General features: G+C 52.7%; 1 protein-coding gene across 1 annotated transcript in view; it reads left to right on the top strand.

Moving 5' to 3' along the window:
* Nucleotides 1–472: 472 nt before the first annotated feature.
* Nucleotides 473–15,979, top strand: part of cfap97 (cilia and flagella associated protein 97) — a 19,627-nt gene continuing 4,120 nt past the window's right edge. The window contains exons 1-4 of the mRNA XM_084454370.1: nucleotides 473–871; nucleotides 5,730–6,078; nucleotides 7,343–7,958; nucleotides 9,053–9,354. Of these exons, the coding sequence (XP_084310496.1) occupies nucleotides 5,761–6,078; nucleotides 7,343–7,958; nucleotides 9,053–9,354 (1,236 nt within the window). The 5' untranslated portion in view covers nucleotides 473–871; nucleotides 5,730–5,760. The remainder of the gene's footprint in view (nucleotides 872–5,729; nucleotides 6,079–7,342; nucleotides 7,959–9,052; nucleotides 9,355–15,979) is intronic.

Raw genomic sequence — 15,979 nt, 5'->3', positions numbered from 1 at the left:
CCAGCCTCTTACTTGAGATAGCTCCAGGACCCCAGCCTCTTACTTGAGATAGCTCCAGGACCCCAGCCTCTTACTTGAGATAGCTCCAGGACCCCAGCCTCTTACTTGAGATAGCTCCAGGACCCCAGCCTCTTACTTGAGATAGCTCCAGGACCCCAGCCTCTTACTTGAGATAGCTCCAGGACCCCAGCCTCTTACTTGAGATAGATAACATCCACCAGATGGAAACAACAGAGGGCTAACATTCAAGCTCCTAGCTCCTAGCTCCAGGCAGACTCAGGACCATTCACCTCCCTCAACTCTATATATTTGGACAGCAAGCACGTTCATTTCTCTATAAAGTGACCCGCCCAGTTTGTTTAGTAACTTGCATTGTGCCCGTACTAGCTCACTACCGCAGGTGCCCCTGGCGGAAGAAGGTCGTTTCTTAGCTGCTGACTAGTTTCACAGTCTTTCCTAGCCTCACTTTGTGCTGACTAGTTTCACAGTCTTTCCTAGCCTCACTTTGTGCTGACTAGTTTCACAGTCTTTCCTAGCCTCACTTTGTGCTGACTAGTTTCACAGTCTTTCCTAGCCTCACTTTGTTCTGACTAGTTTCACAGTCTTTCCTAGCCTCACTTTGTTCTGACTAGTTTCACAGTCTTTCCTAGCCTCACTTTGTGCTGACTAGTTTCACAGTCTTTCCTAGCCTCACTTTGTGCTGACTAGTTTCACAGTCTTTCCTAGCCTCACTTTGTTCTGACTAGTTTCACAGTCTTTCCTAGCCTCACTTTGTGCTGACTAGTTTCACAGTCTTTCCTAGCCTCACTTTGTTCCGATACACAGCTGAGGATCATGTGATGTTGGAAGTCATTCGTACTTAGCAAGTCAGGTAAGTGCGTTTGCTTTGATTTGCTTGTCAAGTGGTGCTCGTTAGCTAAAGTGTTGCTAATTTAGAGATATCGTACATATCCGCCTAGCTAGCTAACATTACTGCAGCTATGGTAACAGGCTAGCTAACTGCAGCTATGCTAACAGGCTAGCTAACTGCAGATATGGTAACAGGCTAGCTAACTGCAGCTATGGTAACAGGCTAGCTCACTGCAGCTATGGTAACAGGCTAACTAACTGCAGATATGGTAACAGGCTAACTGCAGCTATGCTAACAGGCTAGCTAACTGCAGATATGGTAACAGGCTAGCTCACTGCAGATATGGTAACAGGCTAGCTAACTGCAGATATGGTAACAGGCTAACTGCAGCTATGCTAACAGGCTAGCTAACTGCAGATATGGTAACAGGCTAGCTAACTGCAGATATGCTAACAGGCTAGCTAACTGCAGCTATGGTAACAGGCTAGCTAACTGCAGCTATGGTAACAGGCTAGCTAACTGCAGATATGGTAACAGGCTAGCTAACTGCAGCTATGCTAACAGGCTAGCTAACTGCAGATATGGTAACAGGCTAGCTAACTGCAGATATGGTAACAGGCTAGCTAACTGCAGATATGGTAACAGGCTAGCTAACTGCAGCTATGCTAACAGGCTAGCTAACTGCAGATATGGTAACAGGCTAGCTAACTGCAGCTATGCTAACAGGCTAGCTAACTGCAGATATGGTAACAGGCTAGCTAACTGCAGATATGGTAACAGGCTAGCTAACTGCAGCTATGCTAACAGGCTAGCTAACTGCAGATATGCTAACAGGCTAGCTAACTGCAGATATGCTAACAGGCTAGCTAACTGCAGATATGGTAACAGGCTAGCTAACTGCAGATATGGTAACAGGCTAGCTAACTGCAGATATGGTAACAGGCTAGCTAACTGCAGATATGGTAACAGGCTAGCTCACTGCAGCTATGGTAACAGGCTAGCTAACTGCAGCTATGGTAACAGGCTAGCTAACTGCAGATATGGTAACAGGCTAGCTAACTGCAGCTATGGTAACAGGCTAGCTAACTGCAGATATGGTAACAGGCTAGCTAACTGCAGCTATGCTAACAGGCTAGCTAACTGCAGATATGGTAACAGGCTAGCTAACTGCAGATATGCTAACAGGCTAGCTAACTGCAGATATGGTAACAGGCTAGCTAACTGCAGATATGGTAACAGGCTAGCTAACTGCAGATATGGTAACAGGCTAGCTAACTGCAGCTATGGTAACAGGTTAGCTAACTGCAGATATGGTAACAGGCTAGCTAACTGCAGCTATGGTAACAGGCTAGCTAACTGCAGATATGGTAACAGGCTAGCTAACTGCAGATATGGTAACAGGCTAGCTAACTGCAGCTATGGTAACAGGCTAGCTAACTGCAGATATGGTAACAGGCTAACTAACTGCAGCTATGGTAACAGGCTAGCTAACTGCAGATATGGTAACAGGCTAACTGCAGATATGGTAACAGGCTAGCTAACTGCAGATATGGTAACAGGCTAGCTAACTGCAGATATGGTCAAGATAAAACGAATGAAATCATTTAAAACATCAAAGCTTTGACGGTTGAGAGCTGAAGTTTAAATTGCATCCGTTGCTCGAAACGGCAGTTCTGATATATATATATAATATAAAGTAATTAACTCTGGATAGATATAAAGAAATATATAACCATTTATTTAAAGTGATTAATATTTGGTTGTGATGATCTTCAAACAGCGGCTCCTATATGGACTTATGTTCACTGTTCTACCAATTAGTTATCAGACACGTTCACTGACTGCTCTCATCTCTCTCCAGATGACACGTTCACTGACTGCTCTCATCTCTCTCCAGATGACAGCGCGTCCACTGACTGCTCTCATCTCTCTCCAGATGACAGCACGTTCACTGACTGCTCTCATCTCTCTCCAGATGACACGTCCACTGACTGCTCTCATCTCTCTCCAGATGACAGCGCGTTCACTGACTGCTCTCATCTCTCTCCAGATGACACGTTCACTGACTGCTCTCATCTCTCTCCAGATGACAGCGCGTTCACTGACTGCTCTCATCTCTCTCCAGATGACAGCGCGTTCACTGACTGCTCTCATCTCTCTCCAGATGACAGCGCGTCCACTGACTGCTCTCATCTCTCTCCAGATGACAGCGCGTTCACTGACTGCTCTCATCTCTCTCCAGATGACACGTTCACTGACTGCTCTCATCTCTCTCCAGATGACAGCGCGTTCACTGACTGCTCTCATCTCTCTCCAGATGACACGTTCACTGACTGCTCTCATCTCTCTCCAGATGACAGCGCGTTCACTGACTGCTCTCATCTCTCTCCAGAGGACAGCGCGTTCACTGACTGCTCTCATCTCTCTCCAGAGGACAGCGCGTTCACTGACTGCTCTCATCTCTCTCCAGATGACAGCGCGTTCACTGACTGCTCTCATCTCTCTCCAGATGACAGCGCGTTCACTGACTGCTCTCATCTCTCTCCAGATGACAGCGCGTTCACTGACTGCTCTCATCTCTCTCCAGATGACAGCGCGTTCACTGACTGCTCTCATCTCTCTCCAGATGACAGCGCGTTCACTGACTGCTCTCATCTCTCTCCAGATGACACGTTCACTGACTGCTCTCATCTCTCTCCAGATGACAGCGCGTTCACTGACTGCTCTCATCTCTCTCCAGATGACAGCGCGTTCACTGACTGCTCTCATCTCTCTCCAGATGACAGCGCGTTCACTGACTGCTCTCATCTCTCTCCAGAGGACAGCGCGTTCACTGACTGCTCTCATCTCTCTCCAGATGACAGCGCGTTCACTGACTGCTCTCATCTCTCTCCAGATGACACGTTCACTGACTGCTCTCATCTCTCTCCAGATGACAGCGCGTTCACTGACTGCTCTCATCTCTCTCCAGAGGACAGCGCGTTCACTGACTGCTCTCATCTCTCTCCAGAGGACAGCGCGTTCACTGACTGCTCTCATCTCTCTCCAGATGACAGCGCGTTCACTGACTGCTCTCATCTCTCTCCAGATGACAGCGCGTTCACTGACTGCTCTCATCTCTCTCCAGATGACAGCGCGTTCACTGACTGCTCTCATCTCTCTCCAGATGACAGCGCGTCCACTGACTGCTCTCATCTCTCTCCAGATGACAGCGCGTCCACTGACTGCTCTCATCTCTCTCCAGAGGACAGCGCGTTCACTGACTGCTCTCATCTCTCTCCAGATGACAGCGCGTTCACTGACTGCTCTCATCTCTCTCCAGATGACAGCGCGTTCACTGACTGCTCTCATCTCTCTCCAGATGACAGCGCGTTCACTGACTGCTCTCATCTCTCTCCAGATGACAGCGCGTTCACTGACTGCTCTCATCTCTCTCCAGAGGACAGCGCGTTCACTGACTGCTCTCATCTCTCTCCAGATGACAGCGCGTTCACTGACTGCTCTCATCTCTCTCCAGATGACAGCGCGTTCACTGACTGCTCTCATCTCTCTCCAGATGACAGCGCGTTCACTGACTGCTCTCATCTCTCTCCAGATGACACGTTCACTGACTGCTCTCATCTCTCTCCAGATGACAGCGCGTTCACTGACTGCTCTCATCTCTCTCCAGATGACAGCGCGTTCACTGACTGCTCTCATCTCTCTCCAGATGACAGCGCGTTCACTGACTGCTCTCATCTCTCTCCAGAGGACAGCGCGTTCACTGACTGCTCTCATCTCTCTCCAGATGACAGCGCGTTCACTGACTGCTCTCATCTCTCTCCAGATGACAGCGCGTTCACTGACTGCTCTCATCTCTCTCCAGAGGACAGCGCGTTCACTGACTGCTCTCATCTCTCTCCAGATGACAGCGCGTTCACTGACTGCTCTCATCTCTCTCCAGATGACAGCGCGTTCACTGACTGCTCTCATCTCTCTCCAGATGACAGCGCGTTCACTGACTGCTCTCATCTCTCTCCAGATGACAGCGCGTTCACTGACTGCTCTCATCTCTCTCCAGATGACAGCGCGTCCACTGACTGCTCTCATCTCTCTCCAGAGGACAGCGCGTTCACTGACTGCTCTCATCTCTCTCCAGATGACAGCGCGTTCACTGACTGCTCTCATCTCTCTCCAGATGACAGCGCGTTCACTGACTGCTCTCATCTCTCTCCAGATGACAGCGCGTTCACTGACTGCTCTCATCTCTCTCCAGATGACAGCGCGTTCACTGACTGCTCTCATCTCTCTCCAGATGACAGCGCGTTCACTGACTGCTCTCATCTCTCTCCAGAGGACAGCGCGTTCACTGACTGCTCTCATCTCTCTCCAGATGACAGCGCGTTCACTGACTGCTCTCATCTCTCTCCAGATGACAGCGCGTTCACTGACTGCTCTCATCTCTCTCCAGATGACAGCGTGTTCACTGACTGCTCTCATCTCTCTCCAGATGACAGCGCGTCCACTGACTGCTCTCATCTCTCTCCAGATGACAGCGCGTTCACTGACTGCTCTCATCTCTCTCCAGATGACAGCGCGTCCACTGACTGCTCTCATCTCTCTCCAGATGACAGCGCGTTCACTGACTGCTCTCATCTCTCTCCAGATGACAGCGCGTTCACTGACTGCTCTCATCTCTCTCCAGATGACAGCGCGTCCACTGACTGCTCTCATCTCTCTCCAGATGACAGCGCGTTCACTGACTGCTCTCATCTCTCTCCAGATGACAGCGCGTCCACTGACTGCTCTCATCTCTCTCCAGATGACAGCGCGTTCACTGACTGCTCTCATCTCTCTCCAGATGACAGCGCGTTCACTGACTGCTCTCATCTCTCTCCAGATGACAGCGCGGGCGGTGAAATAAGGCCCCCATGTTCAGCCCTAAGGAGCTGGAGGGGGAGGTGGACCATTCCTTCTTTGACAGCGAGGATGAGGACGGCCACCCCGGCAAAGACTGGGAGAAGCATGACACGGGTTCAGAGGCTGGAAGACCCGGGTGGGAGGATGGCACACATTCACCACAGCCTGCGCAGACACAGTCTTCCAGGGCAGAGGGGCTGAGGGCTGAAAGGGCAGACAGTCCCAGTAGAGTGACGCCCCTGGAGGAGGAGGAGGAGGAGAAGAGGAGCCAGGGCTCAGGGGTGGAAGATGGGAGCAGGACATCCTGCATATCCTCTCTAAAATCAGAGGTAGGCCTACAGTATGTACTCTTTAATGTACTAGTGGGGTTTTGGCATTGTAGAAAAAAAGAAGAATTCTTATTCCGACCTATAATACTGTATATCAAATGGTTTTGGAACCACTCTGTAGTCAAAAAGGTTTGAGAGTAGCCTACATTTAGGAGTGACTATGAATGAGGCAAGTCTGGGCCATTTCTGGTATTGTCATTTCAACCTTTACTACAAGGAGCATCCAAACACATTGAGGCCTGTAGCTAGTGTGTCTAGGGTCATCTTATTCACTGAGGCCTGTAGCTAGTGTGTCTAGGGTCATCTTCACCGGTACATTCAACAAAATTGTTCAGTGTTAGTCAGTAGCCTAATATAAGGAAATCTTGATAATCCTTCAAAACATAAACTTTTTTGGGTCGGTAGGTCTTTAGCTAAATTTAATATTGGGTTTTTGCATGTCTGAAGTATGTCTCTAGATTGACTATAAAAATAGGTACAGAAGAAGAATCTGTGTAATATCAAGTCATACGGTTTCTTAAAGGCCAATACTAGAGGAGGGATTTCAGGGGTCTTTCACGTGGTACTGTATACAATCTTTCAGGTGAGGCTTGGCCCACTAATGAAGCATGCAGCACAATGGGTATAGATATGTGTATTGCACTTGGACAACTGGACCCTTGTTCACATGTAGGACTCTACCCTGTTGGGGTGGGCTAGGATATTTGTTCATATAAAAGTTGCTGTTCTGTACCGTTTCAAAGTGAGTCACTTTACAACTTCACTTGATATTTTTCAGTTTGAGGTTTTTAGTTTTGAAAAAAAAATAACCTCAACATGTTATCTTTCAGCTGGATTAGACTGTATATCCTGTAGTAGTGTTGCCTTCTTTTGGCTTGAATTTGTGCTTCTGTGGAGAAAGAATCAACGCCTCTTACATGGCTCCACAGTGCGACCAATGTTAAAATACAGTACTGTAGGCCTACCCTATTCAGTTACACACACACACACACACACAGCAAGTTAGAACATTAAGAATAACAACTGTACACCAACAACCTGTTTGAAAAAGTTAAGGCAAACATACAAATACTGTTAAAAGTTGTCCAGCATGTTGGTGTTACTGACCGCGTACACAGGCCTCATGAGAAGGGGTCTCCTGGCTCTGCTGGTCAGTCCCGAGACGTCTGTCTCAGTCGAGGTCGTCTTGAGTCCCAGGTCGGGCCGCGCGTCCGTCCTCTGGCGCCTGCGTCTTCACCAGAAGTCCACTGTTGTCCATTCCTAGCCAAAGGTAAAGGACGACCCTGTCGCTGAAGAGGTCGCCAGTATTCGCTCCAGGGGCTTTGTGGCGTCGGTGGTGTCGTCAGCTGAGGACGGTGAGGAGGAGGAGGAGGAGGAGGACGATGAAGACGGCTACCACCAGAGCGAGGACGAGAGCGAGGAAGAGGAGGCTCGGCCCTCTCGGAGGCTGGCCCTCGGGGTGAAGCTCGGTACCCCCCGGAGAAACACCCGGAAGCACCACCTCCGGAGCCCGTCCCCCACCTCCTCGGACACGGACACGGACAGCTGTGACAGCGGGACCTCCGATCCCCCCGTCCACACCAAGCCCCGCGCCTCCTCCTCCCCCGTACGGAGACCCGGACCGGGGCCGGACGGGCCCACGGAGAGACCCCCCGAGGAGGACTCTGATGACACGGTGACCGACGTCACCCCCCTTTCCACTCCCGACGACAGCCCCGTCCAGTCCCTGGACCTGGACCTGGGGTCGGCGGGGGGCAGGGAGAGGGGGACGGAGGGCGGCGGTGTCGGAGAGAAGCAGGACCACCAGGACAGAGCTCCTCCCAGCCCCTTCAGTACTGCTCATCCAAGAGACGAGGGCTCGGGTCGGGACACAGACGAAGGTGAGTAGAGTGGTTGTTTACATTCACCCCTGGCCCAGTCCCAAACCAAGCCCCCATTCACCCCTGGCCCAGTCCCAAACCAAGCCCCCATTCACTCCTGGCCCAGTCCCAAACCAAGCCCCCATTCACCCCTGGCCCAGTCCCAAACCAAGCCCCCATTCACTCCTGGCCCAGTCCCAAACCAAGCCCCCATTCACCCCTGGCCCAGTCCCAAACCAAGCCCCCATTCACCCCTGGCCCAGTCCCAAACCAAGCCCCCATTCACCCCTGGCCCAGTCCCAAACCAAGCCCCCATTCACCCCTGGCCCAGTCCCAAACCAAGCCCCCATTCACCCATGGCCCAGTCCCAAACCAAGCCCCCATTCCCCCCTGGCCCAGTCCCAAACCAGCCTCTCATTCACCCTGAGTCCCAAACCAGCCTCTCATTCACCCTGAGTCCCAAACCAGCCTCTCATTCAAGCCCTCACTATAAAGGCTGTGTAATAGCAGCACCAGGCCGCACTGCAGGAAGCTGCTCTCAAGAACTAAATGTTGACAGTTCCCCGGTGTCAAATTTCAGAACTTAAGATCAATCAATCAATCAATCAATCAATCAATCAAAGCTTTATTTGTTAGATGTTCCTCCAGTCTTACTGTCATCTTGATTTGGTACCATTTATTGAATTGTATTCGTTCGTCCTTTATTCATGCAGGTTGGTCTCATATTTCTTTTTTTCTTGGAGACCTCTCCAGGTGTAACAGAACATCACATAATAAAGAACAAACAATGTTACAGTAGGTGCATCACATACAAGATGAATAAAGACATGTCACAGTACATATATCTCACACGCTGCTACAGGTGGAGACATGATAAGAGGCAGTTACATACTTCTGTAACACGTTTGGTAATAATCGCTTTGTATGCATGCAGAGACAGAAGATTTTCGAAATCTCGTAAGTTATTTCAGATCTCGGGCGCGTGATGGTAAAGCTTTTTCAAGTCACTGTGAATGAGTAATGTTAACTGGGCGAAGATGTAATCACCATGTGGCGTTAATGACTGGAGTTCCATGTGTGCCCCCCCCCCCCCCCCCCCCCGCGCTGCTGTGAAGCTGTCCTCGCCGTGGAGAGCCGGCTGGGCAGCGAGCTGGCCGTGGAGAGCCGGCTGGGCAGCGAGCTGGCCGTGGGCTGTCCCGGAGGCAGGAACAGGAAGAACTACTCCTTCACCAACGAAGAGGTGCGTCGCATCGACCGGGAGAACCAGCGTATGCTCCGCGAGCTGTCCCGCCCAGCGCCCCGACCCCGACCAGGCGGCTCGGGGGTCATCACCAGCCCCACCGCGCCCCCCCCACACCTCTACCACAGCGCTCGCAACCGGCAACGCGAGCAGCAGCGCATAGACAGAGAGAACCTGGTGAGTCTGTAAGGGTTAGAATGGAACAGCACAGAGAGAACCTGGTGAGTCTGTAAGGGTTAGAATGGAACAGCACAGAGAGAACCTGGTGAGTCTGTAAGGGTTAGAATGGAACAGCACAGAGAGAACCTGGTGAGTCTGTAAGGGTTAGAATGGAACAGCTTATAGAGAGAACCTGGTTAGTCTGTAAGGGTTAGAATGGAACAGCATAGGGAGAACCTGGTGAGTCTGTAAGGGTTAGAATGGAACAGCTTATAGAGAACCTTGTGAGTCTGTAAGGGTTAGAATGGAACAGCTTATAGAGAACCTGGTGAGTCTGTAAGGGTTAGAATGGAACAGCATAGGGAGAACCTGGTGAGTCTGTAAGGGTTAGAATGGAACAGCATAGGGAGAACCTGGTGAGTCTGTAAGGGTTAGAATGGAACAGCTTATAGAGAACCTGGTTAGTCTGTAAGGGTTAGAATGGAACAGCATAGAGAGAACCTGGTGAGTCTGTAAGGGTTTGAATGGAACAGCATAGAGAGAACCTGGTTAGTCTGTAAGGGTTAGAATGGAACAGCATAGAGAGAACCTGGTGAGTCTGTAAGGGTTAGAATGGAACAGCTTATAGAGAGAACCTGGTGAGTCTGTAAGGGTTAGAATGGAACAGCTTATAGAGAGAACCTGGTTAGTCTGTAAGGGTTAGAATGGAACAGCATAGAGAGAACCTGGTGAGTCTGTAAGGGTTAGAATGGAACAGCTTATAGAGAGAACCTGGTTAGTCTGTAAGGGTTAGAATGGAACAGCATAGAGAGAACCTGGTGAGTCTGTAAGGGTTAGAATGGAACAGCTTATAGAGAACCTGGTTAGTCTGTAAGGGTTAGAATGGAACAGCTTATAGAGAGAACCTGGTTAGTCTGTAAGGGTTAGAGTGTTTCATGGTTATTGGTCATTGTGTTTTCGTGGTGTTCACAGGTCAAGGAGCAACAACAGTCAGAGCCTGTATTGTACTTTACAAGGCTTTGTTACAGCTGTGGTTATGATGCGTATAAATCATGAATAAGAGCAAAGCCTGCACACTGACAAAGACATGCATGAAAATACACAGAGTACAGTAGAGCACATGTCCCCTAGGTACGCACAGTAGAGCACATGTCCCCTAGGTATGTACAGTAGAGTACAGTAGAGTACAGTAGAGTACAGTAGAGCACATGTCCCCTAGGTACGCACAGTAGAGTACAGTAGAGCACATGTCCCCTAGGTATGAACAGTAGAGTACAGTAGAGCACATGTCCCCTAGGTATGAACAGTAGAGCACAGTAGAGCACATGTCCCCTAGGTACGCACAGTAGAGTACAGTAGAGCACATGTCCCCTAGGTATGAACACATGTCCCCTAGGTGAGCACAGTAGAGTACAGTAGAGCACATGTCCCCTAGGTATGCACAGTAGAGTACAGTAGAGTACAGTAGAGCACATGTCCCCTAGGTGAGCACAGTAGAGCACATGTCCCCTAGGTATGTACAGTAGAGTACAGTAGAGTACAGTAGAGTACAGTAGAGCACATGTCCCCTAGGTACGCACAGTAGAGTACAGTAGAGCACATGTCCCCTAGGTATGAACAGTAGAGTACAGTAGAGCACATGTCCCCTAGGTATGAACAGTAGAGCACAGTAGAGCACATGTCCCCTAGGTACGCACAGTAGAGTACAGTAGAGCACATGTCCCCTAGGTATGAACACATGTCCCCTAGGTGAGCACAGTAGAGTACAGTAGAGCACATGTCCCCTAGGTATGCACAGTAGAGTACAGTAGAGTACAGTAGAGCACATGTCCCCTAGGTGAGCACAGTAGAGTACAGTAGAGCACATGTCCCCTAGGTATGAACACATGTCCCCTAGGTGAGCACAGTAGAGTACAGTAGAGCACATGTCCCCTAGGTATGCACAGTAGAGTACAGTAGAGTACAGTAGAGCACATGTCCCCTAGGTGAGCACAGTAGAGTACAGTAGAGCACATGTCCCCTAGGTGAGCACAGTAGAGTACAGTAGAGCACATGTCCCCTAGGTACGCACAGTAGAGCACAGTAGAGCACATGTCCCCTAGGTACGCACAGTAGAGCACAGTAGAGCACAGTAGAGCACAGTAGAGCACATGTCCCCTAGGTATGAACAGTAGAGCACAGTAGAGCACAGTAGAGTACAGTAGAGTACAGTAGAGCACATGTCCCCTAGGTGAGCACAGTAGAGTACAGTAGAGCACATGTCCCCTAGGTGTGCACAGTAGACGAGAGAACTACACTGCAGTGAGTGGGTGAGAAGAATCAGGGCTATGTGGGCACGTGTGTGTGTGTGTGTGTGTGTGTGTGTGTGTGTGTGCGCGTGTGTGCGTGTGTGCGTGCGTGTGTGTGTGTGCGTGTGTGTGTGTGTGTGTGTGTGTGTGTGCGCGTGTATGCGTGTGTGTGTGTGTGTGCGTGTGTGTGTGTGTGTGTGTGTGTGTGTGTGTGTGTGCGCGTGTGTGCGTGTGTGCGTGCGTGTGTGTGTGTGCGTGTGTGTGTGTGTGTGTGTGTGTGTGTGTGTGTGTATGCGTGTGTGTGTGTGTGTGCGTGTGTGTGTGTGTGTGTGTGCCAACTGGCCGTCGGAGAGGAGAGTGAGAAAGCCCAGTGATAGTGTGCAAAATGAGTATAAAAACCATTTCAAATACAACAAACCATATTGACCCGAATACAAGATGACCCTGAATAACCACTCCCCCTTCTCAAGGCTCATTTAAAAAAGACTTTTAGAAGACCAAATCTTGTTGTTATAAAGAATTTTTTAAAATTGGAAATAATGATAATAAAACACATTGAATAAGGTAGGCTGTTATTCTCTTTTATGAAAATCAACTATAGTCTATTTGGTATTTCTATCCATCTCAGTGGAAAAACGACCATGAAGCCTTGTTACTTGAGCAACTCTGGCTGCTTCAGTCAGGAGGGGAACAGGCTATTTGGCGCCACCTGCTGTTGTTCATGTATAATGACATGTAAAAGTGTAGACCCTGTATATAACACAACCCCATTTTTTCAGACGTTTTTCCAGGAAGAAAAGCCCTGTTTTGTGGTGTGGTGACACCAACATTATTACACCTTGGTGACCATTCATTGGACTTTGATTTTGTATTTCTTTTCTCAAAAAATGTTTTGATCTGGAAGTGATCTTGTGTCGCCATTTGCAAAGACCAGCTCGTGTGTGTGTGTGTGTGCGCCTGCGTGCGTGCGTGCGAGTGTGTGTGTGTGTGTGTGCGCCTGCGTGCGTGCGTGCGAGTGTGTGTGTGTGTGTGTGTGTGTGTGTGTGTGTGGTTGGCCCAGAGGGATTTGTCAGGGGGAGTGTCGGTCTGAGGTCCCAGGCCATTAGCGAAAGAAGACACAAGGACAGACACAGTCGTGCATGCGTGTGTGTGTGCATGCGTGTGTGTGCATGCGTGTGTGTGTTTGTGTGTGTGTGTGTGTGTGTGTGTGCGTGCGTGTGTGCGCGTGTGTGTGGTAGTAGTAGGAGAGACGGCAGCAGGTGGCAGCCAGGGCTGCAGCCGGGGCACTGAATGACATTATAGATCCTACACCCTCTCACCCCTACACCCTCTACCCTCCACCCTCTCACCCCCAGACTGACAACCCTCCACCCTCTCACCCCCAGACCACAACCCTCCACCCTCTCACCCCCACACCACAACCCTCCACTCTCTCACCCCCACACCACAACCCTCCACCCTCTCACCCCCACACCACAACCCTCCACCCTCTCACCCCCACACCACAACCCTCCACCCTCTCACCCCCACACCACAACCCTCCACCCTCTCACCCCCACACCACAACCCTCCACTCTCTCACCCCCACACCACAACCCTCCACCCTCTCACCCCCACACCACAACCCTCCACCCTCTCACCCCCACACCACAACCCTCCACCCTCTCACCCCCACACCACAACCCTCCACCCTCTCACCCCCACACCACAACCCTCCACCCTCTCACCCCCACACCACAACCCTCCACTCTCTCACCCCCACACCACAACCCTCCACCCTCTCACCCCCACACCACAACCCTCCACCCTCTCACCCCCACACCACAACCCTCCACCCTCTCACCCTCTCACCCCTACACCCTCCACCCTCTCACCCCCACACCCTCTACCCTCCACCCTCTCACCCCCACACCACAACCCTCCACCCTCCACCCTCTCACCCCTACACCCTCCACCCTCTCACCCCCACACCACAACCCTCCACCCTCTCACCCCTACACCCTCTACCCTCCACCCTCTCACCCCCACACCACAACCCTCCACCCTCTCACCCCCACACCACAACCCTCCACCCTCTCACCCCCACACCACAACCCTCTACCCTCTCACCCCCACACCACAACCCTCCACCCTCTCACCCCCACACCACAACCCTCCACCCTCTCACCCTCTCACCCCCACACCACAACCCTCCACCCTCTCACCCCCACACCACAACCCTCCACCCTCCACCCTCTCACCCCTACACCCTCCACCCTCTCACCCCCACACCACAACCCTCCACCCTCTCACCCCTACACCCTCTACCCTCCACCCTCTCACCCCCACACCACAACCCTCCACCCTCTCACCCCCACACCACAACCCTCCACCCTCTCACCCCCACACCACAACCCTCTACCCTCTCACCCCCACACCACAACCCTCCACCCTCTCACCCCCACACCACAACCCTCCACCCTCTCACCCTCTCACCCCCACACCACAACCCTCCACCCTCTCACCCCCACACCACAACCCTCCACCCTCTCACCCCCACACCACAACCCTCCACCCTCTCACCCCCACACCACAACCCTCCACCCTCTCACCCCCACACCACAACCCTCCACCCTCTCACCCCCACACCACAACCCTCCACCCTCTCACCCTCTCACCCCCACACCACAACCCTCCACCCTCTCACCCCTACACCCTCCACCCTCTCACCCCCACACCCTCCACCCTCTCACCCTCTCACCCTCTCACCACAACCCTCTACCCTCTCACCCCCACACCCTCCACCCTCTCACCCCCACACCACAACCCTCTACCCTCCACCCTCTCACCCCTCCACCCTCTCACCCTCTCACCCCTACACCCTCCACCCTCTCACCCCCACACCCTCCACCCTCTCACCCCTCCACCCTCTCACCCCTACACCCTCCACCCTCTCACCCCCACACCCTCCACCCTCTCACCCCTCCACCCTCTCACCCCCACACCACAACCCTCTACCCTCCACCCTCTCACCCCTACACCCTCCACCCTCTCACCCTCTCACCCCTACACCCTCCACCCTCTCACCCCCACACCCTCCACCCTCTCACCCCTCCACCCTCTCACCCCCACACCACAACCCTCTACCCTCTCACCCCTACACCCTCTACCCTCCACCCTCTCACCCCCACACCACAACCCTCTACCCTCTACCCTCCACCCCTACACCCTCTACCCTCCACCCTCTCACCCTCTCACCCTCTCACCCTCTCACCCCTACACCCTCTACCCTCCACCCTCTCACCCTCTCACCCTCTCACCCTCTCACCCCTACACCCTCTACCCTCCACCCTCTCACCCCCACACCACAACCCTCCACCCTCTCACCCCTACACCCTCTACCCTCTCACCCCCACACCACAACCCTCCACCCTCTCACCCCCACACCACAACCCTCCACCCTCTCACCCCCACACCACAACCCTCCACCCTCTCACCCCCACACCACAACCCTCCACCCTCTCACCCCTACACCCTCTACCCTCCACCCTCTCACCCCCACACCACAACCCTCCACCCTCTCACCCCCACACCACAACCCTCTACCCTCTCACCCCCACACCCTCTACCCTCCACCCTCTCACCCCCACACCACAACCCTCCACCCTCTCACCCCCACACCACAACCCTCCACCCTCCACCCTCTCACCCCCACACCCTCCACCCTCTCACCCCTCCACCCTCTACCCTCCACCCTCTCACCCTCTCACCCTCTCACCCTCTCACCCCTACACCCTCTACCCTCCACCCTCTCACCCTCTCACCCTCTACCCTCCACCCTCTCACCCTCTCACCCTCTCACCCTCTCACCCCTACACCCTCTACCCTCCACCCTCTCACCCCCACACCACAACCCTCTACCCTCTCACCCCCACACCACAACCCTCCACCCTCTCACCCCCACACCACAACCCTCCACCCTCCACCCTCTCACCCCTACACCCTCTACCCTCCACCCTCTCACCCCCACACCACAACCCTCCACCCTCTCACCCCAGACTCAACCCCCAGACTGACCACCCTCTCACCCCAGACTGAACCCCCAGACTGACCACCCTCTCACCCCAGACTGAACCCCCAGACTGACCACCCTCTCACCCCAGACTGACCCCCAGACTGACCACCCTCTCACCCCAGACTGACCCCCAGACTGACGACCACGGCCAGAGAGGGAGGAGAGCGTGGACGTGGGTCGGAAGGGAAGGAAGCGCTCCACACAGCAGAATAGCAACAGGCTTCTATGTCCTCTTCATTCCTCCCAGCAGTATTGAGCAAGGAGGAGTCGGCTTCGTGGCAGGGACGGGCTGTACCCGGGC

The sequence above is a fragment of the Borostomias antarcticus genome (assembly GCF_949987555.1).
Source record: "Borostomias antarcticus genome assembly, chromosome: 20".
Lineage (NCBI taxonomy): Eukaryota > Metazoa > Chordata > Actinopteri > Stomiiformes > Stomiidae > Borostomias > Borostomias antarcticus.
The sequence above is the reverse complement of the archived record's forward strand: the minus strand, read 5'-3'. Positions and strand labels throughout refer to the sequence as shown.